Source organism: Etheostoma cragini, chromosome 8 (assembly GCF_013103735.1).
Source record: "Etheostoma cragini isolate CJK2018 chromosome 8, CSU_Ecrag_1.0, whole genome shotgun sequence".
Lineage (NCBI taxonomy): Eukaryota > Metazoa > Chordata > Actinopteri > Perciformes > Percidae > Etheostoma > Etheostoma cragini.
The window spans coordinates 9,015,316-9,041,599 of NC_048414.1; the positions used below are offsets into that span (position 1 = coordinate 9,015,316).

Genomic DNA, 26,284 nt, shown 5'->3' on the forward strand with positions numbered 1-26,284 from the left:
CTCTCTCTCTCTCTCTCTCTCTCTCTATCTCTCTACTTGGCTGTCTGTTGCTTCTGAATGAAGTAATGTGAATCTTTTTTTGTTTGTTTAACAATGCACAACTAAACTTCAATGTTTTGAGGGCATTTACATAGCAGGCGTCATTCCTCTCCTAGATCCGTACACGTGTGTGTATATGTGTGTGTGTGTGTGTGTGACTTGCATTCCAAGCAGGAAACACACAGCAGCCCTCCACTGCACCAATTTTTCCTCTTTCCCTTTTATTTTTTTCTCTACTCATCTCTCATGTTCAACTATATATTCCTACAGTACAACTCTCTTCCTTCTCTCTCTCAAAGGAAAGGAGCAGATTTCACTAAGAGTAAACTCTCCATGTGCCAACAGACAGGCCTCTTAGCTAGCTGTTGTCATTGTTCAGTGGCAGGTAATGCGGTTACATTTTGCAGCATGACCTTCCCTGACATTTAAGTCAACCGCCATCTTAAAACCATAAAACCAACTTGAAGTACTATAAGCAGCCATTCATGTGTGTGTGTGTGTATGTGTGTGTTTGTCGACCTGTTCTTGTGCACCACTGTATGTATATGAGTGCATTTTTTAATCTTCTACTTTATTAGTCTAATAAGATTCTGACATGTTGTCAAAAACGCTCATCAACTGAGTTGTGAATGAAATGTAGAAAAGCCCAGAGTGACGCGCTCTAAAAGGATTAAACTGAAGCGAGAACAGAATGCTATGTATGGTGTTTGTTTATTTGCGTTTGTGCGCATGTTTGAATGTGTATGTTTGCATGTCTTTGTGCGTTTGAGAATGCGTAGCAATTATATTTCCATTGTGTGTCGGCATCTGTGACTAAAATTGTAATGAAGATAACATGACCAAACCCCAATCAACAGTAAAAGGGAATATTTTATATCAGTAGACCCCAGATGATGTCCATCACTAATGCATGACTCAGTGATTTATTGAACTTCTGTGTGTGTGTGTATGTGTGTGTGTGTGTGTATGTGTGTGTGTGTGTGTGTGTGTGTGTGTGTGTGTGTGTGTGTGTGTTTGCGTGCATGCGTTTGAGTGCTATTTTGTGTTTCTCCATGCCTATCACTTGCTGTATTGCTTTTTTATCTTCAAATGATCACATTGTGCATTAAGCAATTCCTATAAGCAGCAACTTTCCAAATTCGTTTTAATTTAGCCTTTGAAGAAAAAAGAAATATTGATTCCAATTATTTTTTGTTTTGTTTTTTCAAGTTTTTGTCAACGTGCCAGACATTTTTGATCAAACGTTTAATACTTGGATGTAGACTGTAGAGCTTGCTGCACATACAGTATATCCAACACAAACCAGTCGGTCAAAGGGAAAATTAAAAAAAATAAAAATAAAACTTCTTACACAGCAACGCTACCCCTGCTGTTACTGCATGTATTTGAATAGCTGAGGATGAGCAGTTTCATTGCCGTTAATACTAGTGTATTTGATGTGTTTTGACATTATTCACATGTACATTTTCTCTGCTGCCTGACAGTCCTTAAGCAGACAGACACTGACACTGCTGATAATTAACTTATTTCTTTAGTCCTCCTTTGCCCCATCGGGCCTTATTCAAGACAGAAGCTTCCAAAAAACAAAAACACAAGTTTATCATGTGGGATACCCAATACTGATCATGTAATCCTGTCATCAGTTCATAAATGTTGAAATCAACTCTATCTGTTATGAAACTATTTATGGTGCACCTTTTAAGCAAATCAAATTATTTGTAGCAGTGTCTGATATGCAAATACCAAAGAAAGGTTTCATTCTATGCATCTTAGTGTGGCTCCTAGTGAGATCCACATTTTACATTTTTCATGAAGAGGTTTTTCATCCTGTATAACACGCACACACACACACACACACACGTTTTTATTTTTGAGATGCTTTACCATATCTTCTGCATACCTCCCAGTCTCTTGCTCTGTGTGCTGCTTCTTTCAAGTGCCCCATTACATTAATTGTACACTAATTGGCTCTGTAGCTCCTACCTCTCAAAACATTTGCATTGTAAACACTGCAAGTAGCTGCTTGACTGCATTCAGTCTTAACACTGCAGATTATGGAAAAGAATTTTTATATCACTTTGCATAAATTAATCAGAAGTTAATGGGACACATTCAAGATTAAGATTTGATTCAAATTTCAGTTGCACTGCATATCAAATTAGTATTCACACAAAACAAACAAAATTGAGATCAAAATCAATCAGTCAATTCAAGTCCAACTCAGGCTACAGGAAATCAAATGGACTAAAATGAATTTAAACTAAGATTATGGGAATCATCCTTTAAGTTCTCATGCAGATAATGATGATAGTTTATCAAACTAAAATGTATGTGTTTATTCTGAAACTAAATAATTATTAAAATTATATTTTTTATATCTTAATGAGCTGGAGAAATCGACTGAAAAATTACTCAATGTAATGACATCTCCTTAAAAACTGTTATTTCCGCAAGAATAGGTTTGGATTTTTTTTGCCTGACATTTTACCATGTCTCTCCCCACAGGTTGCCAATCTTCTCAGGCTCTTTCAGATTCCCCAGATAAGCTACGCTTCAACCAGTGCGAAGCTCAGTGATAAGACCCGCTACGATTACTTTGCCCGTACGGTGCCCCCTGACTTCTACCAGGCCAAAGCAATGGCCGAGATCCTCCGGTTCTTCAACTGGACATACGTGTCCACTGTGGCATCGGAGGGTGATTACGGTGAAACTGGTATAGAGGCCTTCGAACAAGAGGCCCGGATGAGGAACATCTGTATCGCCACTTCAGAGAAGGTAAGGCATTGGATAGGAATATAATAGAATATGAGTTTATTTCTACATTAATGTAAGCAACCATTGCTCAAAGCAAGATACCAAACACCCCAAACTTTAATCAGCAGTGTCACACTGATATAGGGCCCGCAGCTGCACCAATAACAATGAATGAGGCGCTACATTTGTGAGCTTATAAAAGTTTGTCTCTGTGTCTTATCTTGTCTTACACACACATAGAATTTATATTACAGTGGTGTTATCAGTTGTGAACCAGAAAATGAAAGCTTATCTCCAAGAACTTATCATCTCATTTGCTACGGAAGTGCATGATGGTGTGAGTTTCTACTCATGAATGATGGTGATAAATAATCACAAGTAGGGGCCACAAACCTATTTCAGAGTATAAGGAGCATTTAAATTACATCTGTCATAACATTAATGTCCTCTTTCTGTCCAGGTGGGGCGGACTAATGCTAAGAAGTCCTATGAATCTGTGATCCGTCAGCTCCTACAGAAGCCCAATGCACGTGTGGCTGTCCTTTTTCTGCGCAGCGATGATGCCAGAGAGCTGTTGGCCGCTGCTGCCAGGCTTAATACCTCCTTCATCTGGGTGGCCAGCGATGGCTGGGGTGCACAGGAAAGCATTGTCAAGGGAAATGAGGTAACTGCAGAAGGAGCCATCACACTTGAGCTGGCAGCCAATCCTGTGCCAGAATTCAACCGCTACTTTCTCAGCCTGAACCCGGTCAAAAACCACCGTAATCCCTGGTACAGGGAATTCTGGGAGCAGCGGTTCCAGTGTTCCTTGGGAGGTGTAGGAGCAGGAGGAGGGGAGGGAGGTGTTGGATTGGGAGATACATCTCTCCCACCGTGTGACATGGACTTGTCAATGGACAAGAGTAACTTTGAACCAGAGTCCAAGATCATGTTTGTGGTGAACGCGGTGTACGCCATTGCTCATGCCCTCCATTATATGCAACGGAGCTTGTGCTTCAACACCACCAAGCTGTGTGACAGCATGAAGGTATTGGATGGGCGCAGACTCTACAGGGATTACATCCTTAATGTCAGCTTCACAGGTAAGAGAGCTGGAGCAAGTAAAGAGATAAGGTTTTCAAGGTGGCTGGAGAGTGAAAATAAGTGATTGTTGGAGAGGAAGTTGTGGAGAAAAGAAGCAAAGCTAGCAAGAAACAGGCAGGAGTTTGAGTGCTGTGCCTAGTTAAGAGTCATCTCAGGGATGTTGTCCTTTTCCTCAGCCAAAGCAGGCAAACCACAGAACACAAAACGTACTGAGACGAATCCGCTTAATTGCTATGTATTGTCAGAGCCAGCCATGCTATTGACACCTATTACCCATGCGTAATTGATACGACACTACAAAGTTGCTTTGAGGAATTTGAGGAGCTGCAGTTAATCCTTCAGCCATATTCTTCTCTCTTGAACTAATGAGATTGTGTGTGTTATAATAGCTCCTAAAGCAGGCTGCCTATCTGTCTGTCAGTCCACGTAGAGTTAGGAGAGAAGAGACAGGGGATTGGCTTGACTGACAGATGGCGTACAAAGGAAGCGTTATAAATAAACTGCTGTGTCTCGGGGACTGACACAGGTTTAGGGGTGCTTATTCCTCCACCTACCGTGACCAGGAGCAGACATCGAAACAGCCTAACAAACAGCGCTAACACGGCAGCTTTGCAACAAGACGCTGGGGAGAGAGCATGAGGGATAGAGGACGAAAGAATAGCATGGCATGTGGAGGGAGGGAAAAGAAAGCTTACAGATAAGACTAACAGGCAGAATAGAATGAGAACAGAGAGTTTGGGCTAAGGTAAAACGGCGTAAGACAGAAAAAGAGATAAGGAGGGAAGGAACAAGGGAGCACTGAGGCAATGCTGGAGTGGGAGAGCGTGCGTCAGCAGAAGAAGAGGATTCTCTTTGAAATTCCCCATCTTCACTTCTGCTACAAATCAAAGGACTTCGAGCGATTCTGCATGAGAGGAGGGAGACAGAAAGAAGGAAAGCGAGAGAAAGAGTGCAAGTAAGATAGAGAAGAAAGGAGAGAGAGGAAACAGTCGAGGCGATTGCAGTCGCAGCCTCCGGTTGGCACAGATGATAGCCACTCTCTTATAGGAAGCATGCAGAGAGGGATGGAATAGATACGCAGTATCACACATCGACACAAGTTTAAAAACGTGTGGAGTAAGTTGGAGAAGAGAGAAGGTGTAAATCCCACAGTGACTATCCTACATCTCTATGTCTGATCATCTTTCCCCCTTGCATTCCCCTCTACCACTCCCCCTCCCTTCTTTTCACTACTGATGTTTGTCCATTAGGCGCATGTCTTTACTCCGCAAAGTGAGTAACAGCATGTACAAGGATTTGGGGTTCTTTACAGCTCAGTGAAGATGGTGTCAGCATGGCAAACAGCTTTATGGGTTAAAAAAAATGCATTCAAAGAATCTGATCAATGAGGATGTTGAATATAGTGGTACAGTTAAACTGGGGGAACTGTTGCAGCGTTAATCCCCAGAATGACGCACTTACACTGCTGTACATATACATCTTTCCATCTACAGCATATAAGAAAAGGAGCTGAGGTGAGTTGAGGTTGAATGTGGGGTATAAATACTGCAGTATCACCATCCGCAGTGCTCTCAGTCTGAACTGTCGCAGACGAAAACCAACACTGTTCCGCACTCTCTATCTCTCTGCCATCTCCTTCTCTCACACACACATGCGTGTTCATTATACACACTGACAGCGTATGTGGTGCACTGAGGAGGTATGTTGTGTGGTAAGAAGTGTGTTTTTATGCCGCTCTCTTCATCTAGTCTCATCTTGCTAGTTGCTATGGTAATGAAGCCGACACTATTGCCAATTGTTGAAGTGATCTAGTAGATCATGGGAACTGTTCCCTACCATCCAGTAATAGACACATGGGCTCATTTGTGCATTTTTATGAGGCCTCACTGAATACTTTGTACACAAAACACACATGTACGCACACGCAAGACACACAAATGCTGCAAAATAGTCTGCTTTTTTTTTTTTTTTACAAAGAGGCAGCTTGAAACGCTTGTTTTTTACCAACATGAAATTGTAGACACCCCCAACCCACACACTTCTTAAAGCCATCATTCAACTCCCACCCACCCACCTCGCCGATCTGCAGCAACCATATCAGTATATACACACATGCACGCAGTCTTCTGTTCAAATAGTAGTGATATTCCCCCTTCTCTCTGCGCTTTTGTGTGTGTGTGTGTTTGTGTGTGATATGTCTAGATATGTCTGTGTTAGCAGAGGCGGTGTGCCTTCAGGGTCATATTGAGCAGCGAGCTTACTGCAACGTTTAGATGCAAGAGAACATCCTTCACTCGCTCATTTTCTCTTCGCACTCTTTTCTTTCTCTCTGCCTCTGTCACTATCTGTCGCTCTCTGTCTTTCTGTCTCTCTTTCTCTAACTCTTCATCACTCTGTCTGTTTCTCTATCTCAATTTTCTTTCTCAACAAGAACGTGTCCTACTCTCTCTTTCTCCACATTTAAAAACAGCACATCCCACTCAGACTTCACAAGGTTTCTCTCCTGCCTCCACCACCTCTCTATGCCGGTCTGTTCCTCAAGTCCTACACTTTGCTCATCCCTTCATCCATCCTTCACCTTTTCTCTATTGATTCGTCCGTCTAAAGGCTTTCCTCCGTCTACCTATATCTCTGCTGCCGCCACACCAGTTTCTTGCTGTTCTCTCGTGCTATCTCCACTCTTTTTCCTCTTATTCTTCTCCCTCTTCTCCCTTGTCACTTCCCTCCTTTCTTTGCCCTTATCTTGTCTCTCGGCTCAGCTTTCCCTGCAGCACCTCTTGCTTTTGGCCTGCCGTTTATTTCTTTTGTCTCCTTTATCTCACCACCTTTCTTTCAGTCATGCCTCAGCTCTCTGCTGCTGCATGTTTCCTCCTATACATTTCTCCCCCCGTTGTTATAGACTTCCTTCTCTCCACCCTATCTGTCCTATGTTCCCTTGCGGCCTGTTGGTCCGTGGTCCAGGAAGCGCTTCCGTCCCAAGCGACCAAATCTGCGGGGAGAACAAATATTGCTAATTTGATCTGTCTGTGTGTGCGTTTGTGACATGTGAACGCATCCCTGTGTCCATATCTGTAAAAGCTCAGGGATGTGTGTTTGTGTCTCTCTGAGGCACAGATGTGTAAGGTCAACATCCTTCTGGAGGAAGAAAAAGAGGGAAAAGAAAGGTTGTTCACACCATTAGTATGCAGAGCCGTTCCAACCTAATATTTTACCTGGAACAGGTGTGCATCTGTGCACAGACCTACAGTATGTGCAGTGTTTACTCTGTCAGGAACGAATCAGTTTTAATTCAGGGATTCAGGTGAATTGATGCTTTGAAATACAATTATATATTCCCTAGCCAACAACTAATCAACAGCCACCTTTTGAAATTTTAGTCACACACTCACACAAAAAAGATTTGCTCTTTCTTTTTCTCTCTCTATTACACACACACACACACACACACACACACACACACACTCTCTCTTTCTCTCCACTTTCAGATTACTTATTCCTACTTATTCCTCCCAAGCCCCTTTGCCTCCTCTCTCTCCCTGCTTTTAATACCCACAATCCCCCTTGGGCTTCGCTTTAGCCCGACATGGCCGAGAACATAATTAATTTCACAGCTTCTGAATGAAAAGCCTGTTTCACAACGCTTCTAATTAACCAAGAATAATAAGGTGTTTCTCGAGTTAGCTGGAACGCTAAAAAAATGAGGTATCTGATTGTGCTGTCAAATGATTCAAATATTTAATCACGATTAATCGCATTAATGTCACAGTTCACTCGCAATTATTGCGATTAATCACACATTTTTATTTATTCAAAATGTTATGGCTATAAATTCAACGACAACAAAAGGGATGCGTGAGATAAAGCTGTTTTCACACATGCGGGTAGTTCACTCGTTTCTTGCTAAAAGTTCAAGTAATTTCAACATTATTGTGGAACCTTGCCTCTCTTTTCACCTGTTGCTGTGTAACGTACATCAACATCCCATGGTCTCTTGAAAGTAGCATACCTGTGACAAGCTTCTTTGTAGTAACTACCCATAAAAACAAACTTCAAAGAGGAGCTCCGTGCTGCAGAGTGGCAATTGCTAGTTGTTAAAGCCGAGCAGACCTCTGTCAAAGCTTGGTCGTATCAACGGCATTTAGTAGATGTGTTGAGCCGCAAAAGACCTCCTCAACACCGCCTCTGGTGCCCCGCATGGTGCTCCTTCAGGTCAGCGGTAGCTGGTGGTTCAGTTATCCGAGAACACTGTAGGTGACTCTCAGGGGGGCCAGAGCACCTCAAGCTGCCGGTCATTTTGACGGTTAACTAAGTAATAGGCTCGTTCGAGATGAGCCAGATCTGCACAGAATCGATCACCAGCGATCGGCGCCCGTTGCATGCCGGTTAGATTTCTGTCCAACTTGCCCCCGACTTGCTCTGACGTCATGCACACGTGGGCAACGGAAATCTCACGAGAGTTGCTTTTCACCAACTGCAAGAGCCAGGCGGACCCAGAGCATGCTGGGAAACGCCGGCTTTTCAGCTGATTTAACACCTGATTGGTTTAAACCACGATGACGATTTATATAAACTTTTTATAGTTTTTGAATCGGAGGGATTTTAATTGCTAATTGTCTGACTTAAAGACTTATTCTGTACAGAACACGTGTTGTGTGGCTGATAGTGACGTTTAGAAGTCAGAGAAACTAAATCTGGTCAGATCACGGATCATCTACAGTGTGTTGTTCATTAAAATCAGCAAGAGATTGCATGTAGAGCGCTTTGCAAGCTACTCTTTCATAATTAAAACAACTGGAGACAGTGTACAAGCTGATATGTAGGTCTGATTATATTTTATTAAATCGGGATCGCACCACAGTGTTTTTGTCACTTCCTGTCCAGCCTAAAGGCGGCTGGAATCGGCTGGAAACTGTCCGACTTTCCCGCAGCTTTCTGTCCCCGCCCCCGCTGCTGCCGCCTGCTCTCGTCCACTTTACAGGCGAGCCGCAGTTCATCTCAAACGAGCCTAATGTTACGAGTAGTGTGTGGCGTGCCTGTTGTTTTGTTTCCGGTCTAGCTAGATCCGGTGTGATGTTGTAGTTTTTCTTACGTTACTAGATGTTGTGACAGCTTGTGAAAAACTACAAAGTTTGCCAGATAAAAAAAACGTTAATCTCGTGATAAAAAAATGATTCTGTTAAAACGGGTTTGCGTTAAAGCCGTTAATAACGCGTTTAACTGACAGCACTAATAGCTGGTAAGGCTGCGTAATAACTGTAGTTTGTCTTACCTAACTTTATTTGCTTTTTTTGTACTGTTATTTGTTTTACATTCTGTGGCTCCAGTTGTTTGATTAATTGCATTGTGGTCGACAATGCTATGAATTCTCTTAGAACAGCAGTATATTCACAGTTGGCCTGTGCAAAGGGCACTTTATTTAGCTGGGTATAAAAACTCAATTTTTCATTGTATCTAGTGCACCTCAGCTACATGACCAAGTATTATGAGTATAACATGTATTTGAGGAGAATGTCACAGAGAAGGCATGGTCCACCTTTCGACGTTGGTGACACCTCGCATGCATGGGAAGTCACATAAAGCTGCGAGTAGTGCTGAGGGCCGAGCCTGCTGTGGGTCTCAGCTGGACTGGACTGGGCCAGAGGGATGTATTGTCTGGACAAGGTCACACAGAATCCTCAATCATCACTGTTTAAGGGCTGAGGTTGTGTTAATAAACCGCAAGAAAGCCCATAAGCTGCTGTTAGGAAGCAGTCACCATGTTCAATTCTTCAAATGATCAAATTGGTTCAGTTCACGGTTCATCAAAGTTACATCACACAGAAACACGCTGTAGAAAGGTGGCTGAGGGACAAACTTCCTTTCAGCTGCTCTACCCACCACTTGTGTGAAGAAATTTGCTTTTTGCCTCCATAAGGTCAAATTGTTCACTTGTCCTGTAAAATAGCTTCACATCTACCCAATGGATTGGCACCAAATTTTGTACAGAAGTACTTTATACCCAGAGGATGAAGCCAATGACTTTGGTGGTCTTCTGAGTTTTCCTCTTATGCCAACTATTGAATAAATTGTCATGAAATGTCCTGATCCCGTAACTTTTCAGTTCACCTAGCACAATCATAATTTCAGATTTTCAATATGCCCAACTAATTATTGACATTCCCATCAGCCTCAGCTGTACTTTGTGTTGTGCAAATGTTAAAATGCTAACAAGCTAAGCTAAGATGGTGAAAATGTCAAACAATACACTTGCTAAATTAAACATCATCATGTTAGAATGTCATTGTGGGCATGTTGGCATGCTCAAGTACAGCCTCAAATTGCTACATGCTTGTAGACACTTAGAGTCCTATCTTGACCCACCGCAGCCCAGTACAAAGTGTCTTTGCAAGTTTAAGGCCAACACAGTTGTCAATTTCCCAACCAGCGCCCACGTCGTTTAAATAGCCATTGCACCTGTGCCCATCTGTGCGCCCATGGCTGGTGTGGAGGTGTGTTGAGGTGCATTCTTGGCGTGTTGCTATATTGAGGCAACGGAAAGATATTGTGGCATTGAAAACCTGGTCTAAAGTCAGTAACGCAGCATTTCATTGTTATTTTAACAGCGCATTGGTAAAACGTGCCTAGGCTAGTGCACACTATTTTTGTTACACACACACAGTGACATGCAGAAGCACAAACACATGCAAAATATTATTTAAAAAAAACGGAAAATGTGAAAAAGTATTGTGATGTGATCTGCTTGTGCACTTTCCCTTTACGTATAAGCAGATCAGTTTCTTCTCCTGAAAATCTCTTCTAGCTACTTAGCAAATCTGCCATAACAGGAATGCACCAAGGTACAAATGCTTTTAAAGTGAATGGGAGATGACACTCTGATTGGTTTATTGTAATTAAGACACTAAGTGTACAACCCTTTTCAACCATGCGCGTTGCGCACAGACCTGTTGAACTAGCAAAAGCGATTCCCACCCTGAACTGAGATCATTAAAATAGGGCCCCTAGTCTTGTTTAGTCAGAACCAAAAATCTTTTGCTAAGGTTTTTAAATTGAACTCAGTGGACAGTGCGGAGGGGAGAGATTGATGTCAATCAGCCAAGGACCTGGGCTGCCTGTCTCAGCTCTCTGCAGTCCCCCGAGGAGTCTTGGTGGCCTTCGCCGGCTCTAACTTGCACTCTCACACACTTTTCCTGATAAGCTGCTCTGTCACGTCAGCAAGGTTGCTGGTGTTGGTTATAGGGAGGAATCACCAGTCCTCTGATTCTATTGCTTCCAAATAGGATCTGTTACAGGGAAGTCAAGGACAATACAACGTCCTCAAATAGGTCTGTAGGCTAATGCCGTTAACTCTATAGTCTGTATTACACATAATTACCACATACAGCTAATTAGGCTTCAGCGCACATCTAAGGTCCTAATAAGGTGCAGTTATGATAAATAGCTTGCGGCAAAGTTTTTCTGTGAGTGTGTATGGGTGTCTAAGAGGAGGAGGCTTGACTTGTCTTATTGCTCGGTGTTATTAGCCGACTTTATTATCTGCCAACTAGCAATATAATGGATTCATATCTCTTCTTCGTCTGAAGATATTATCACCATCTTATTGAAATCCTTTTAATTTAGCTGTCACCTAAACATTTAGGCCCAAAATCTAAAGAAGACTTGACACTTAAAATTACCTGTGACAAAGAGAGGAGAAAGATAGAGCGTTGTGCTGTCTCTGTGATTTATGGATTTCATAAACCCTAACACCCTCTGCTGCCATCTGACACGCTATTCTTCTCTGAACACACAGAGCCTTCACAACAATAGCACAGCTTTAGCCCTTGTCAGTGTAGCATGCACACACACACACACGCACTACACACACCACTAACAACAGGGTCAGAACTTTGGTTCTGTCAGCACAGCCTCCCACAGCGCTCAGAGCAATACATTAACCATCCCACTGTAAAGTAAAACCTAATAGAGCTTCCACAGGCATATATGTGTACGCACTTCCTCACACAAGCATATCCGATCTTTATTTTTATTCCTTCCAGTGGTCCCAAGCTGTGCATTTGGCCCGTGAATCTTCAGTTACCCATTGACACAGAGATATGGAGAAGACAGCACAGTATCATCAATGTTGCTGTGCACTGAAGAACGAGAGCCTTGTTAAACGTTAAAGAGTGATGCTTCATAAACCCTGTGTACGCTGCATTATCCCCAGCCACATCATCATTTGACAGGGGAGGCAGCAGCATACAACACTCAGCTCTGTACAGTGTGTCAGCAGCACAGAGTTGATTGCTCCACTGTAAGGACTGAAGTGGTACAGTAGGAGTGACGTACACTTTGTCTATGTCAGAACGTCCAAGTGTCAGCACTGTCAGGTCCACCGCTGTCTGCAACACATCAAGAAGTTACTTTTTTCCCCAGTACATAGCCACTTTTCTCCTTGTTTTTTTTTTTTTTGGGTGGTTTCAGCATCCTGCCAATTTTTCAATCGCTTCTGTTCCCACATCCTCAGGGTAGATGGTAATCCTTTCACAACAACTTGTATACAAACCAATTTGGCAGTTTCAGCAGTGCACTTCCCTCACATGAGAGACCCAGAGGCTAATTCTATCAATGTGTGGGTAGCTATAGCACTGCCCAGAGATTCAGTCCTCTGCCTTCATGTTTATATGACTTTATGAGCAGTTTGTTAATGATACATTTGGTAATAAATGTTGTCAGATCAGAATTTAGTGCAGTTTTTTTGTCCTGATGTGACCTCAGGGAAAAATGGCAGGCCATTGCTGCACACAGACATAACTGAGCTTACCAGGCATTTATAGCCTCTTGGCAAAGACGTTGGTAACGGGTTGGTCTTCAATAATGAAAACACCGTTGTAATGCCCTTCACTGTCTGTTTTGGACTCGGAAGGCTTAACTGACCATGGCTTATTGTCTCTGTCCTCGCTGTTGTGTCTAAGAGGCATCAATGAGACATCAATGCGATGATTGTTTGTGATTGTTTAGCTTTAATCTCCTCTTTCCACTTGTCTTATCTCTCTCTTTTCCACTCTTTGTCTTCTCTCACCCCCTGCAGCCCCTTTCTCTCCTCCAGGCAGTGAGACAGTAGTGAAGTTTGATTCCCAAGGGGATGGCGTGGGCCGATACAACATCTTCAGCTACCAGCGCTCTGCCGATCGTTACGGTTACGTGCCAGTAGGTGACTGGGCAGAGAGTCTAACTCTGAGCAACGATCTGATTCACTGGCCCAGAGAAGTGGTGCCCACCTCGCAGTGCAGCGACCCTTGTGAACGCAATGAGATGAAGAAAATGCAGGCAGGTAGGAAACTGAATACTCAAAAAAAAACTTTTTATCACAGTAACATATCATGCCAAGCAGCAGTGCATTTACAAAAATCTCAGAGTGTCACATTCTGCTGATCATAGGTAATTATGCATAAGAGCATGAAAATATGATGTGCGGAATTCCCCAAGGCTCCATTCTGGGGCCTCTTTTGTTTGACATCTACATGCTTCCACTCGCTCAGATTATGGAAAACAACAATATAACAATATAAGTGACCATACATATGTGGATGACACACAATATTACATAAAGTTATCGCCAGGGGATTATAGTCCAATTCAAAAATGGACTAAGTGCATTGAACAAACTAATGACTGGTTGTGCCAGAACTTTCTTAAATTAAATGAAGAAAAAACTGAGGTGGTTGTTTTGGAGCAAAAGAGGAACAATTAAAAGTGAGCACTCAGCTTCAAACAACAATGTTAAAAACAACAGACAAAGCCAGAAATCTTGGTGTAGTCATGGACTCCAACTTGAATTTTAACAGCCACATTAAGACAATTACAAAGTCAGCCTATTTTCACCTTAAGAATATTTCAAGGGTTAAAGGACTTATGTATCAACGGGATTTGAAAAAACCTTGTCTATGCTTTTATCTTCAATAGACTTGACTAGTGTAACAGTGTCTTTACAGGTCTCCCTAAAACATCAGTATGACAGCTGCAGCTGATTCAGAACGCTGCTGCTCGAGTCCACACTAAGACCAAAAGAGTGGATCACATCACTTCAGTTCTGAAGTTTTTACACAGGCTTCCTATGCTTCAAAAAATTGATTTCATAATACTTTTGATAGTTTATAAATCACTAAACGGTTCAGGGCCAACATACATTTCTTATCTTCTACTACACTACAAACCACCCGAACCTCTCAGGTCATCTGGGACAGATCTGCTTTCTGTCCCCAGATTCAGAACTAAACGGGGGGAAGCAGCATTCAGTATGCTTCACATATCTGGAACAATCTATCAGAAAACCTAAAGTCCGCCGCGACTCTCAGTTCTTTTAAATCAAGGCTGAAGATCTTTCTTTTTGATGTTTCCTTTCTTTTAAATGTTTGTTGATTTCTCTAATGTTTAATTTCTTATGCTGCACTTTTATTATTGTGTTATGTCTGCTTTTATTTTTTTAATTGTTTTATGTAAAACACTTTGAATTGCACCGTTGCTGACATGTGCTATACAAATAAAGTTGCCTTGCCTTCATATTCTTGTTTCCCAGGTGAGTATTGCTGCTGGATCTGTACAGCCTGCGAGCCTCATGAATACTTGGCTGATGAGTTCACCTGCTCGCCGTGTGCTCCTGGCCAGTGGCCTACTGAAGACCTGACGGCCTGTTACGACCTTCCTGAAGACTATATAATGTGGGAGGATGCCTGGGCCATTGGTCCAATTACCATCGCCTGTGTAGGGTGAGTGATAAAAGGTCATCAACATGATGTCAGTTTGTGACTTGTCCTAAGGGGTGTGTGTGTGTGTGTGTGTGTGTGTGTGGTTGTGTGTGTGTGTGTGTGTGTGTGTGCGTGTGCGTGTGCGTGTGTGTGTGTGTGTGTGTGTGTGTGTGTGTGTGTGTGTGTTTTTGTGTTTTGTGATGCTAATCTGCTAATGGGTATCGTTGCTTCCTTGGCCCCAGCGAGTCTGGAGAAGGAAACATGGAGGACTACAAGTATTTAAAATTCAAATTTTAGAAACAGGAGTCTTCTTCTTCACCCAATGAAAGAAAAAGGATATTGAAAAGAGCAAAAGACGCTTTTTGAAGTGTGAAGGTTACCGTAGCTGTAATATATACATGGAACTGCGTGGCGTGAGAGAGTTGATTGCGATATATATGATCTCAACGCTAGATGGGAGAAACTCCTACACATTGGACCTTTAAATAAAGTGGAAACACAAGAGTCCACAGTCTGACTTTTATTTATTTACTCTTTTTTTCCAGAAGTAAGCATGAAGCAAGGTCATGGTTAAAATTCTGGGTTTATTGCATTCAGACCAACTGTTAATGACTGTAAACATAGACCGTGTATGTGTGTATGTATGACATATTACGCCCTTAACACTGTAATAGGCAGCATATTGAAGGTAACACAATTAGCATTCACTGTAAACATCTGTTTAACTGCAACCCCCACACACACAATTTCCAAACCCACCACATCGAAGGAAATTTGCCGCTGAGAGCTGATCAATAACCAGTTGTCAACAACACAATCACTTCCGTTGTCGGTTATGCATTTGTGATGTAGCTTTTGCTTTTGTGTAGTAGCTTTTGTATTTGTGTTTAACTGTCTCTACCGCCATAGATTCTGGGATTTTTACACTCCAAGAACCTCTACATACACATTTTCCCTTGTCATATTTACAGTATATTCACTTGATAAAACTAGTCAACTGAAAATGTTAAAAATTCAGCTTTTTCAAACAACTCATGGAACTAACAGTGGCTTGATTAGCTAGCTAGACATAGCTGATGAAATCGGCCAGTTGTTATTTCAGCAGTTATCTGCTTTTGCCCACCTTAGTCTGAAATCAAGGACCCATAGTTTAGAAAATAACTAAGACATTTTAGTGGTAAATCTGCTGCCATTAAACAATTGCATATGAGCCATGTGTGAATGGAAAACTTGACAGGTGTAACGACTGTAACTAAGGGCGTGGGGCTTAGCAAAGAGTCAATTTATTTGTGCTTTTCCATCCATCCATCCATCTTCATCCGCTCATCCGGTATCGGGTCGCAGGGGCAGCAGCTCCAGCAAGGGACCCCAAACTTCCCTTTCTTTTCCATAAAGAAAGCTTTTCCATACTTTAACATGTACAAACTGTAACTAATATTAAATAGTCCTATACTATTTATTATTATTATTGTGATACCGGAATATTGTGTTATATTAAAAGCTGATCCTGTGACTGCTTGTCTGTTTTGCTGAATAACTTCCCTCTTGTCCACAGGTTCATGTGCACCGGTCTGGTGTTCTGGGTGTTTATCCGACACAACCACACACCGTTGGTGAAAGCTTCAGGAAGAGAGCTATGTTACATCCTCCTCTTGGGAGTCTTCATGTCCTACGCCATGACTTTCCTCTTCTTGGCCAAACCATCTCCTGCCATCTGTGCCCTCCGGCGCCTCGGCCTGGGCACGTCATTCGCTGTCTGCTACTCCGCCCTGCTCACCAAAACCAACAGAATCGCCAGGATTTTCAATGGCGTGAAAGACGGAGCGGGTGCAGTGAGGCCACGGTTCATTAGCCCGTCCTCTCAGGTGAGTGATTACAGCATTATGTCCATCCATCTGACTGATGCAGATGGATGCATAGACAGACAAAATTAGATCTTGATGACCTTACCTTCTTCTTTTCTCTTATTTTTCAGGTGTTTATCTGTCTGAGTTTAATCTCTGTCCAGTTAGTGATGGTGTCAGTTTGGCTGCTGCTGGAAGTTCCTGGGACGCGGCGCTTCACGTTGCCGGAGCGACGACAGACTGTCATCTTAAAGTGTAACGTACGCGACTCCAGCATGCTGCTGTCACTGGGATATGACGTGCTTCTGGTCATCCTGTGTACTGTGTAAGTGTAGATAACTGGTTTGCTTTGCCATGATAGTATATTTACAGTACGTTCTCCACCCCGGGGCACTATGTTTTTATGCACACTGAGAAAAAAACGTATTACATTTTGCTGATTTAAAACTACATATTATGCTGGGATGAATTAAGAAATAATCACAAATCAGTTTTTCTTTCAATTTCAGAAGTTTTGTTTTCATAGCAACAATCATTTCAGTAAAGTATGTATTAGTGTTTCCTCTCTAGATGGTGTCTGCCTAATCAATAATGTGATTCTCTCCCTCTAGGTATGCCTTCAAGACCAGGAAGTGCCCCGAGAACTTCAACGAGGCCAAGTTTATTGGATTCACCATGTACACCACCTGTATAATTTGGCTGGCCTTTCTTCCCATCTTCTATGTTACATCCAGTGACTACAGGGTATCTTCTTGAACACACGCACAATACTTGACTCTGTCTTTAAGGAGGAAGTTTCATTGACCTACTTTCAGAGTCAGATTCAGATTGTCATTTCAAAATAATAAAACGTGAAGGAACAAAATTCATTACCCAGGTCCAGCAGTGTACACAATAAATAACTGGCAATGTTTTAGCTAAAATAGACACTTTAATAATAAAGAAAACCTAAAACCTATAACAAATATAAATGATCAAGAGAACACAATTTCCTGTTACGTAACCCTTATCCTGACCATAACTGCTATATGACTAACCTCAACCCAACAAAATGTAATCCTAAACTTAATTGGCATTCAACATGTATGCAAATGTTCTCATTCACTTGCATGTCAGGAGTTAGATGAGAAGATTGATACCACTCTAATGTCTTTACTCTAAATATGAAACTAACGCCAGAAGCTAGCTCATTTAGCTTAGCATAAAGACAGGAAAAAGGGGGGGGGGGGGGGGGGGGGGGGGGGCAGCAAGCCTGGCTTTGTCCAAAGATAACGGAATCACCCACCAGCACCTCTTAAGATTACTAATTAATATGTTCTATCTCGTTTGTTTAATCCATACAAAAAATGAAGTTCACACATGACAATTAGCCGTTTAATTGGAGGTCATGCTTCTGCTTTTTTGTGGTTAGTCTGCTGGCTGTGATATTCCTTAATAATGTACCTTCTGTGGACCATTTTTTTCAATTATTTTTTGGGGCTTTTCCCTTTATTTTATTGACAGTGGATAGACATGAAAGGGGGAGAGAGATGGGGGTTGACACGCAGCAAAGGGCTGCAGGATTCAAACAACATGGGGCGCTCTTACTGGGTGAGCTAGAGGCCGCACCTTCTGGGGACATTTTTTGTCCTCAAACAAGAGGGGGGCTTAATATAATGTAACTGTGTGAGCAGTTTTTTGGCCCCTCATTGTGATAAATACATGCACACTGGTCACAAAACAGTAACAACCCAGGTGTAGTGGCAACTTAAACAATTTCCTTTCCTGTTGGCAAATGTCCCTGCTCTGCAGTATTTGCCTGACAAACAGACTCTGGCAAACTGCTGACACCTGTCCAGATTTAAGGGGAGTAAGTGTTCACCTGATCCATACAAACCTTAACATACACACACACACATCTTAATCACACGCTTACACAAACACACACACTGTGCACTGTATCAAAGGGCATAAGAGAGGAGTGCTGATGCCAAGGCTGTTCATTTGATCCCTATGAAAAACATCTCTCTCTCTCTCTCTCTCTCTTTCTCTCTCTCTCTCTCTCTCTCTCTCTCTCTCTCTCTCGCTCTGGAAATCTCAGCATTTCCCTGGCCTCTTAATCTGACTTTAAGATTAGTCAGGTAGAGGCACAACATCACCAACATGCAGAACCACCCACTTATACAGTATAGACACATCCACCGAAACACACTGACACACACATACACAAAGGAGATGTTGAAGGGTTGATCACTCATGCGCTGTAAAGTGATTCTACTGTGAGTTGCTGTTTTTAACCCTGTTACACTTTTCTGCCACAAAAGGTTGGACACAAAAAAGACATGGCAGCGTCAAAGCATTATATATAACACACTCTTCCAGACCAATCTGAGATTGTATCCCTCTTATACAACAAACCACAGAGAATTAAGTTAAAGCTACCGCTTTAAAAATGTTAAGTCTGGCCTCTGTGGTCTCTGTTGATGAAGTCTTTTATTGATCTATCCTGTAATTGTTATCCTCTGAACTGTTGCAAGGTAACAGAGTCTGCCAGTTAACAGTTAATACTCTCAATTTACAGGCCTCATTGGCTCTGTGTACGTATAGTGATTGGTTAATTACTTTAGCCATTTCGGAGCTTTACATTTTTCCATCCAATTTATTATTGTTGCGTTTTCTGTTAAGCACTTTGTAATACTCATTCAAAAATTACCTTTGAAAAATGGTTCCTTATTACAGATTATCATCCTCAAATTAGCTCCTAATGGCAATTGCTTTTGTATTGCATTACCACAAGATGTATCCATCAAAGTCTGGCTACTAATTACTGTCTCCTCCTTTTCTCTCTGCAGGTTCAGACCACTACCATGTGTATCTCAGTCAGTCTTAGTGGCTTTGTGGTCCTGGGCTGTATGTTTGCTCCCAAGGTCCATATCATCATGTTCCAGCCCCAGAAGAATGTAACCAGCCACAGGCTTAACCTCAATCGCTGCAGTGTCAGTGGGGCTGCCACCACATACGCATCTCATGGTAGGTTTCATGCGGTTACCTCATTTTTAAAGAGACAGGGATTTAGAGCAGCACTCTCTTGCTCTTTTGTTATTATGCCTCTGTTAAATAAGTGTTTTCAGCATTCAGTGTTCAGCACAACAGACAGCTCTGCTTTCCACTTTTGCTATAGGGGATCCATAATATTCAATTATAAACTATCTATATATTTGTTTTCTGTAGTTTTCTGTATCTTGTTTCTATTGTACAGGTTAGTTATAATACTATGTCTCCAAATTGTTTCTGCAAAGGTTACCTTCACTGTTATCAGTTGTCATAGTTATAGTTACAGTTATTATAGTCATAGCATCCACAGCGCTGCAGTGCTGAGTACAAGGAGAGGCCAACAAAGATGCAGGCCCCTTCTATTCTATTGGAACCTTTAAAATATGTTTAAGGTATTGTGACAACAGCTGATAGTCAGCATGTGTAACATACATTGCACCTAAAAAAATATATAAAACTAAAGTAATTAATTGGCTTCACAAAAGAATTGATTAAAGGGTTGGGTGCAATTCTAAGTTTTTACAAATGGCATACCAGCATCATGTACAGTATGTGACATTTTTCTTTTATGTGCCTATAAGGGCAATGCTCTTTCTAGACCTCCATCACGATCATGAATATTTCATGTTTTATGTAACTTTTTTTTAATGTGATTTCATGTCAAATGTAATGGCATACTTTGAGAAATAGATATTGATTCATAGCTCCGTCCTTCCCAAGGGATTTGGCAAAAGTTCAAAATACGTCTTATAGTCCGTTGCTCTGATTGGTTGTAGGTCTATCCAATTGAGTGCAGCGGCATTTTCTTTCCTAGTTCGGTTGAAACAGGCCCCATATTCACAGCCCAATGGAGCAGTATCAGACGAGTATGACCACGTCAGGCTAGCAGAAATCATCAAATGAGGAAGACCTTATGAACGATTACTGCATATGCACATATCTAATGTCAAAGAATTAAACTAATCATCTTTTTCTTTCTCATTCTATCTTGTTTTATAGCCTCTGTCAGCGCCCACCCCGTCCCAACCGTGTGCAACGGGAGAGAAATTGTCGACTCCACTACTTCCTCTCTGTGACCTCACCCAGTCCACTCATTAAATCTGCCGCAGCGACTGTTAGCCAACCAATGAACATTGTCCCCCTCAACCATCATTCCCCACCTCATTCACACACTGTATACACTAAAAAAACACACACATATACATATGTACACATACACACAATTACAAGCACAAACAAACAAACAACCTTCCGTGTGGACTAGAACTGTATCGTTTCAAAAAATGTAGAAAGTCTGTAACTATAATTAAATTATTTTCTAGGGATGTACATACATGGAATCAACATTGTTGTAAGTAGAGAAACAAAAGAACAAAAAAAGTTTTTAGGAGGAATTTTTGGAGCCTTTGTTTTTGATAGCTTTGTTATGATGCGGTGTAAATAGACAAGCGCTTAATCATGGTAGGAGGGCGTGTGTCCCTCAGTCTGGATGCACATTTGTGGCTCTGCTTGCCTCACCTGCAATATCCCACAGACTTTTTACTCTCTTGCTTTTTTGTAGGTCTCATTGTAATAACCAATTATGTATGCATTTCTATTGTGTATCTGTACATTTGTACATTATACTACTGATGGTTCAAACAGCACAATGATGACGGTCTTGTAACCCTAAAATGAATGTGGACATAAGCATAAACTGGATGGTAAAGGACGGCTGTAAAGGACATGTACAAAAATCCACCCAACTCACATTTTTCAGTTTAAGAGTTCATCTATTCACACCTTAGTTGATTTTCTTTGCGTCTTAGATACTTATTAAGAACCTATTGTAGCTGTTCTGGAAAAAAATATGTTTGCTTTTGATACAAATGTTCATTTTTCTATTTCTAATCATGGGATCCCTTTATCTTAACGGCCATAATTCCAGACATGTGTTAAGGCAACAGAATGTTCACTCCCACTTTCAAATTGCCAATTTCTTTAGATGATTGCTGTAATGAGTTTCTAATAATAACTAGTGACAGGGTTGAAAAGATATTGTACATCAAATGCATTTATTTTGCTTCAAAACTGTCAACACAGACAGTGCTGCGGTAGTTCTGTCAACATAAACTGGTGTCTTACCTGGTAATTATGAATTTGTGCTCAAATGACTCAAACACGAATGGAGGACACGAACTGTCTGCTTTGCTAAACACATGTTGAATTTGTCCAACTACAGGGGAGTGGTGGCTCATGTTTTCATGCCACATAGATACAGTATTTAGTGATGTTTTGAATATGGCTATGTGCCTTATAGTATGTTTGATAGTGCTCCAGGTAGAGGTCTAAAAGAGGTCAGTTTTACAAATCCTTGTTTGATAAATGTGACACCAGTGTAGAGAACATGTTTCAGGGCAACACAATGTCAGTTTTATTTCCTAGCAAGCCTTCTGCCATTGATTGTTTACCTGATGTGTTGAAACAGTGAATCTGAAGAATCCTTTGGTTTCTTTACACACTCTTCTTTTTTTTTGTATGTGATTTAAAAAAAAAAAAATAGATTTTTTTTCTGATAGACACTCTGCTTAGCATGTCCGATAAAAGAAGGAAGGAGTAGAGAAAAGTTCACATACCATTAAGATGAAGTCATTGACTCTTTCACTTATTGAAGTGTGCAGTTTACATGTCTGTGTTAAATGTGTTGACGTTGAGAGGCACAGTGGAGCAGCTGGCTATGACGGTCCCAGAGAGGCTTACGAGGGGAAGCAGAGCACACAATGTCAGCTGCTGGCACGTCTAACAAAATAATGTTAGAGTAGAACTCAAATGCACAACATACATAACAATTGTCAAAACATCCCATCAAACTATTTGTTTGTTGCTGGGACTATCCCATGCTCTCTGCTGTGTGACAGTTATGTAGTGGGGGGAAATAAATGACAAAAAACATGATTACAGTTATTTATGAAAAACAACTTAAACAGCCTAAATTAGTGGAGTAATTTATTACTATACATCATATTCAATTTTAATGAGTGGCCTCTCATGTACGGATGTATTGCTATTAGGATGGTAGTAAATAATGAATGAACTTATCTTAAATGGTTGCATACTATAATATGCTGTTGAAAATAAAGTGTGACTGTTATACTTGATATTTCTAACAAAATATGTGATCAGAATCACTTATTTGCTTCCCTGTACGAGTTTCTCCATGTTGAAATTAATTGCATAGGTACAAGCAGAACTGTTAAACGTACATCTCTTGACCAGTCTACACCTTTGCAGAGCCGTACATAACAGCACCCTGAGATTATGACACTAAATGATAGATTGAAAGAATTTTAGAGTATGCGCCAAGACGAGCCGACCTACATTGGGGTGTGTGTGTTAGGTGCAGAGAGCAGGAGGAGAGCGCGATGTGGCAGAGCAGAGGGGAGCTGCTGCTGCTGGATTATGTAAAGCACTCCCACAGCCCAGAAGTCACAGCGCTTCTATGGAAGCTCAAAGCATCTCAGAGATTCTCAGTCTTTGTTAGCAGAAGGCTTAGCCATTCACTCAGTGGTCCTGCTCCCACAAGATACACCCCACATGGCAGGTTGCTATGGACAACCACTGCCACATCCGCTGCCGGAATGTCTATTTGTCTGCATGAAGAGGAGGGTGGGAGGAGGGGTGAGGAGAGGGCGAAAGAAAAGGAATAGAAAGAGGAAAACGGGTTGCTGGTTGTGATTCAAATTGGCAGTGACTGATGAGATTTGGCTCAGCAAGGCCCAGTACTCTACTCCCAGCTTTTAATGGCCACACAAATAGAGCACTTAACCCTGATTCTCCTCTCATTTGGTCCAGGGGCCTAGTCTCAGACAACGGTCTCACATTCTTCCTCTGACCCTCTCTCACTCCAAACACCTCACCCCTTCAACCTTTCCCCTGCCACCTTGTGCCCGCCTCATCTCCACTCTATGTGTGAAACTTGCTGCTGAGTCGGTCTCAGACAAGACCAACTAAAGCCAGACCAACAGATTGGTAGCCCACAATTAAACTAAAGCACACAGAGCTGGGTGCCCAACGAGGAGGCCTTGAGGAGGTTGGAGAAGGGATAAGGGGAAGGTAGATAAAGGAGTTGGAGAGTGTATGAGGAAATGAAAATGGGACTTGCATCTAAAGAAAATGTATCACTTTGAAATACATCAACCCTCAAGATTATCATCTCATGTACCCACTAACTCTATGTGGAAGCTTATTTAATTGGCTTTACTCATGAATATCCCTTTCAACCAGCGAGCCAACCACTACGGACATTGTTCCTCTATATTCAGCCTCTGCCAACTGCCATGTGCTGTATAAAGGTCTCTGTGCTGTGGCCCCCTGCTATACAACAGAATGTGTCCTTGGCCTCTAGGCTTTAAAACAAGACAAGATGTCTACAGCGAAATGAAGCTGAGTCAAAACTGGACTCTGGAACTGGTCAATGAAAGCAATAGTTCCGTGTTTATGAAACGTGCAATAAAGAGGCTGTGATGACATCATAATAAATAATAAAAACAAGCAAACAGCTGGTGTTGTCTGCTCGTCCTTCTGTGTCCAGTTTGTCCTGCTGAGAAAAAAGGGGTTCAGCGTGTCTATAAATCTCAGCGAAAATCTATACGTCGAATGCTAGTGTAGATAGATTTTTCTCTACAGCAACAGCTCCTCCACACATGCACGCACGCACACACACACACACACACACACACACACACACTCTATTCATAGCTGTGTTGGCAAATGTTGAAAGACGTCTTTAACACTCCTGCCTAATCTGTTCCCTAAGTGATGGCACTCCAATTAAATCATCTACTGAAGTGCTCACTGCCTTAGGACAATGCACTCCAGTGTGTAGGCTTAGTCTTCTCAAAAAAGACTGAAAGACAAAAATAAACAAATAGACAGATAAAGTAATGGTCTAAAGAATGAAACCGTTTGGGCGACATTTATCTGTAGTTGTCTGTCTGTAGTTTTCTGTCCTACACAATCAGGATGATGATTTGGTTCATGAAAATATTGCTGTACTCAATGTTCTTAGGTCATTTCTGCCCCTGTATCTAATTCCTGGCTCCATCATACTGCATATACTGTAGTTCTACTTTTGCAGGACTACATGTTGATTCTCTTCTTATAGCCAGGCAATGGTTTCCCTCTGGTGGTAGGCTCAGGCCATTACACATGTAACATTCTTGCATGGAGACAGGGATTTCAGTACCCATTAAACTGTTAAGAATCCTGCATGGTTAATAGGCTAGCATTGTTGGAAGGAGTACTCAAATCCTTTACTCATAGTAAATCTCAATTTCATGTAAAAATCATGCATTCATGATCTAATGTAAAAGAACAGACAGAAGTATTCTCGCAGAACATGCTTTAAGTATCAAAAGTCCTTGTTCAGCTGAAAAAAATGACTCCTGTGACAGATATATTTAGTACCTGAGTAAATGTATATTTAAATGGTACTTTTCACCACTGTTTGCTAGTACCATTTCAGTTAATGCTGGGATTCCTAATGCATGCTTGTAGGGAAGCAAACAACTATTCAAAAATGTGTTTCTCTGTTTTCCACTGCCCTCTACAGGAGAGCCCAATGAAGGCCAGAAAAGAGCTAGGCAACAGATGTTTAAATATTCTCATAACATGCACTTTTTACATACATTTATAAATAGTTTTAATATTAGAAAAATCCCCAAAACAAGACAAAATATGATTACTTGTTCTTCTCATTTTACTGTTCAGCCAAGAAATGTACCACGCACTGAAAACCAATGCTACACTTTTTCACTTAAGCTGTGTAAAGTGATATAACATGTACCTATTTCATATCAATTACTCAAACTATGACATTGGGTAGCTCAGTCAATGTAATCACAACAACAAACTGATGGTTCGATCATGCGTGTGGGTTTCATAAGGTCATATAGTACCAGAAATACATGAAAACCCTAAAACAAAGTATCGGATTCTGAACAAGAACTGGTGGTGTGACTTGTGTTTTGATCATTTTGAAAGTCATTTGACTGCAGTGTCCTCAGCTTTTAGGATATACATGCATCAGGGGCTTTCTCATGTTAGGCCACAGACATACCACAGCTTTTATGTAAAGGCAAGCCAAAGCACTGTACTTTGATAAAATGGTTTAGTAAGCAAAGTGACAGAGGGTTTTGAAGCTTTGAATTATTTTGGACCACACAAGACACATTTGGATAGATGAATGTCTATAAGAGAGGTAAAATCCTCCAACGTATACTATTACTCCCACAGTTGTGTATGACATTTTATCAGGTAATCGTGAGCTCAAAATCCTGTAACATAAATCAGCTTATTTTGTCTATTGGCTATGCGGATCAGAAACCATTGTGATTTGTGGGGGTCTTTTTGCAGAAAACTCCACTAAAATGTTCATATTATATTTTATGGAAACATTAAGTAAGCAGTTCTCATTAAGTTGAAATCTTGTAATTATAAGAAATTATTTAAAAGAGAAAACGGTCAATTTAATTATAAAATATAGTTTACAGTACAAAATTGGCTGACTTCACAGCTCAATTGTTGCCCATATAAATAAGGGGCAACAATATATTTATTCATTAACATTTTTAAGGACGGATTAGTGGATTTTTAGTTCCAAACAAAAGACCAAATTTTCAGTTCAGATTTTAACATTCAAAATTATTCCGCAATTAAACTGAGTAGCTGAAATTGATATCTCAACCACAATGTTACTTAGATCCGTCTCCATGCCCTTTGGAGGATTTCTCAAAAGAATTGGTCAATAATCAAACTGGGTCCACA

At 41.3% G+C, this 26,284-nt stretch overlaps 1 protein-coding gene across 7 annotated transcripts in view; it reads left to right on the plus strand.

Moving 5' to 3' along the window:
- grm3 (glutamate receptor, metabotropic 3) overlaps positions 1–22,435 on the plus strand; it is a 39,942-nt gene extending 17,507 nt beyond the window's left edge. For 6 of the 7 annotated variants that reach the window (XM_034879126.1, XM_034879127.1, XM_034879130.1 and 3 more), the window contains 9 exons: positions 2,545–2,814; positions 3,254–3,875; positions 12,947–13,189; positions 14,435–14,624; positions 16,159–16,468; positions 16,579–16,772; positions 17,059–17,191; positions 19,279–19,456; positions 20,480–22,435. In XM_034879126.1, coding sequence (XP_034735017.1) covers positions 2,545–2,814; positions 3,254–3,875; positions 12,947–13,189; positions 14,435–14,624; positions 16,159–16,468; positions 16,579–16,772; positions 17,059–17,191; positions 19,279–19,456; positions 20,480–20,556 — 2,217 coding nt within the window. In that variant the 3' untranslated portion in view covers positions 20,557–22,435. The remainder of the gene's footprint in view (positions 1–2,544; positions 2,815–3,253; positions 3,876–12,946; positions 13,190–14,434; positions 14,625–16,158; positions 16,469–16,578; positions 16,773–17,058; positions 17,192–19,278; positions 19,457–20,479) is intronic. The other variant, XM_034879132.1, reaches the window with a different exon arrangement.
- The last annotated feature ends 3,849 nt before the right edge of the window (positions 22,436–26,284 follow it).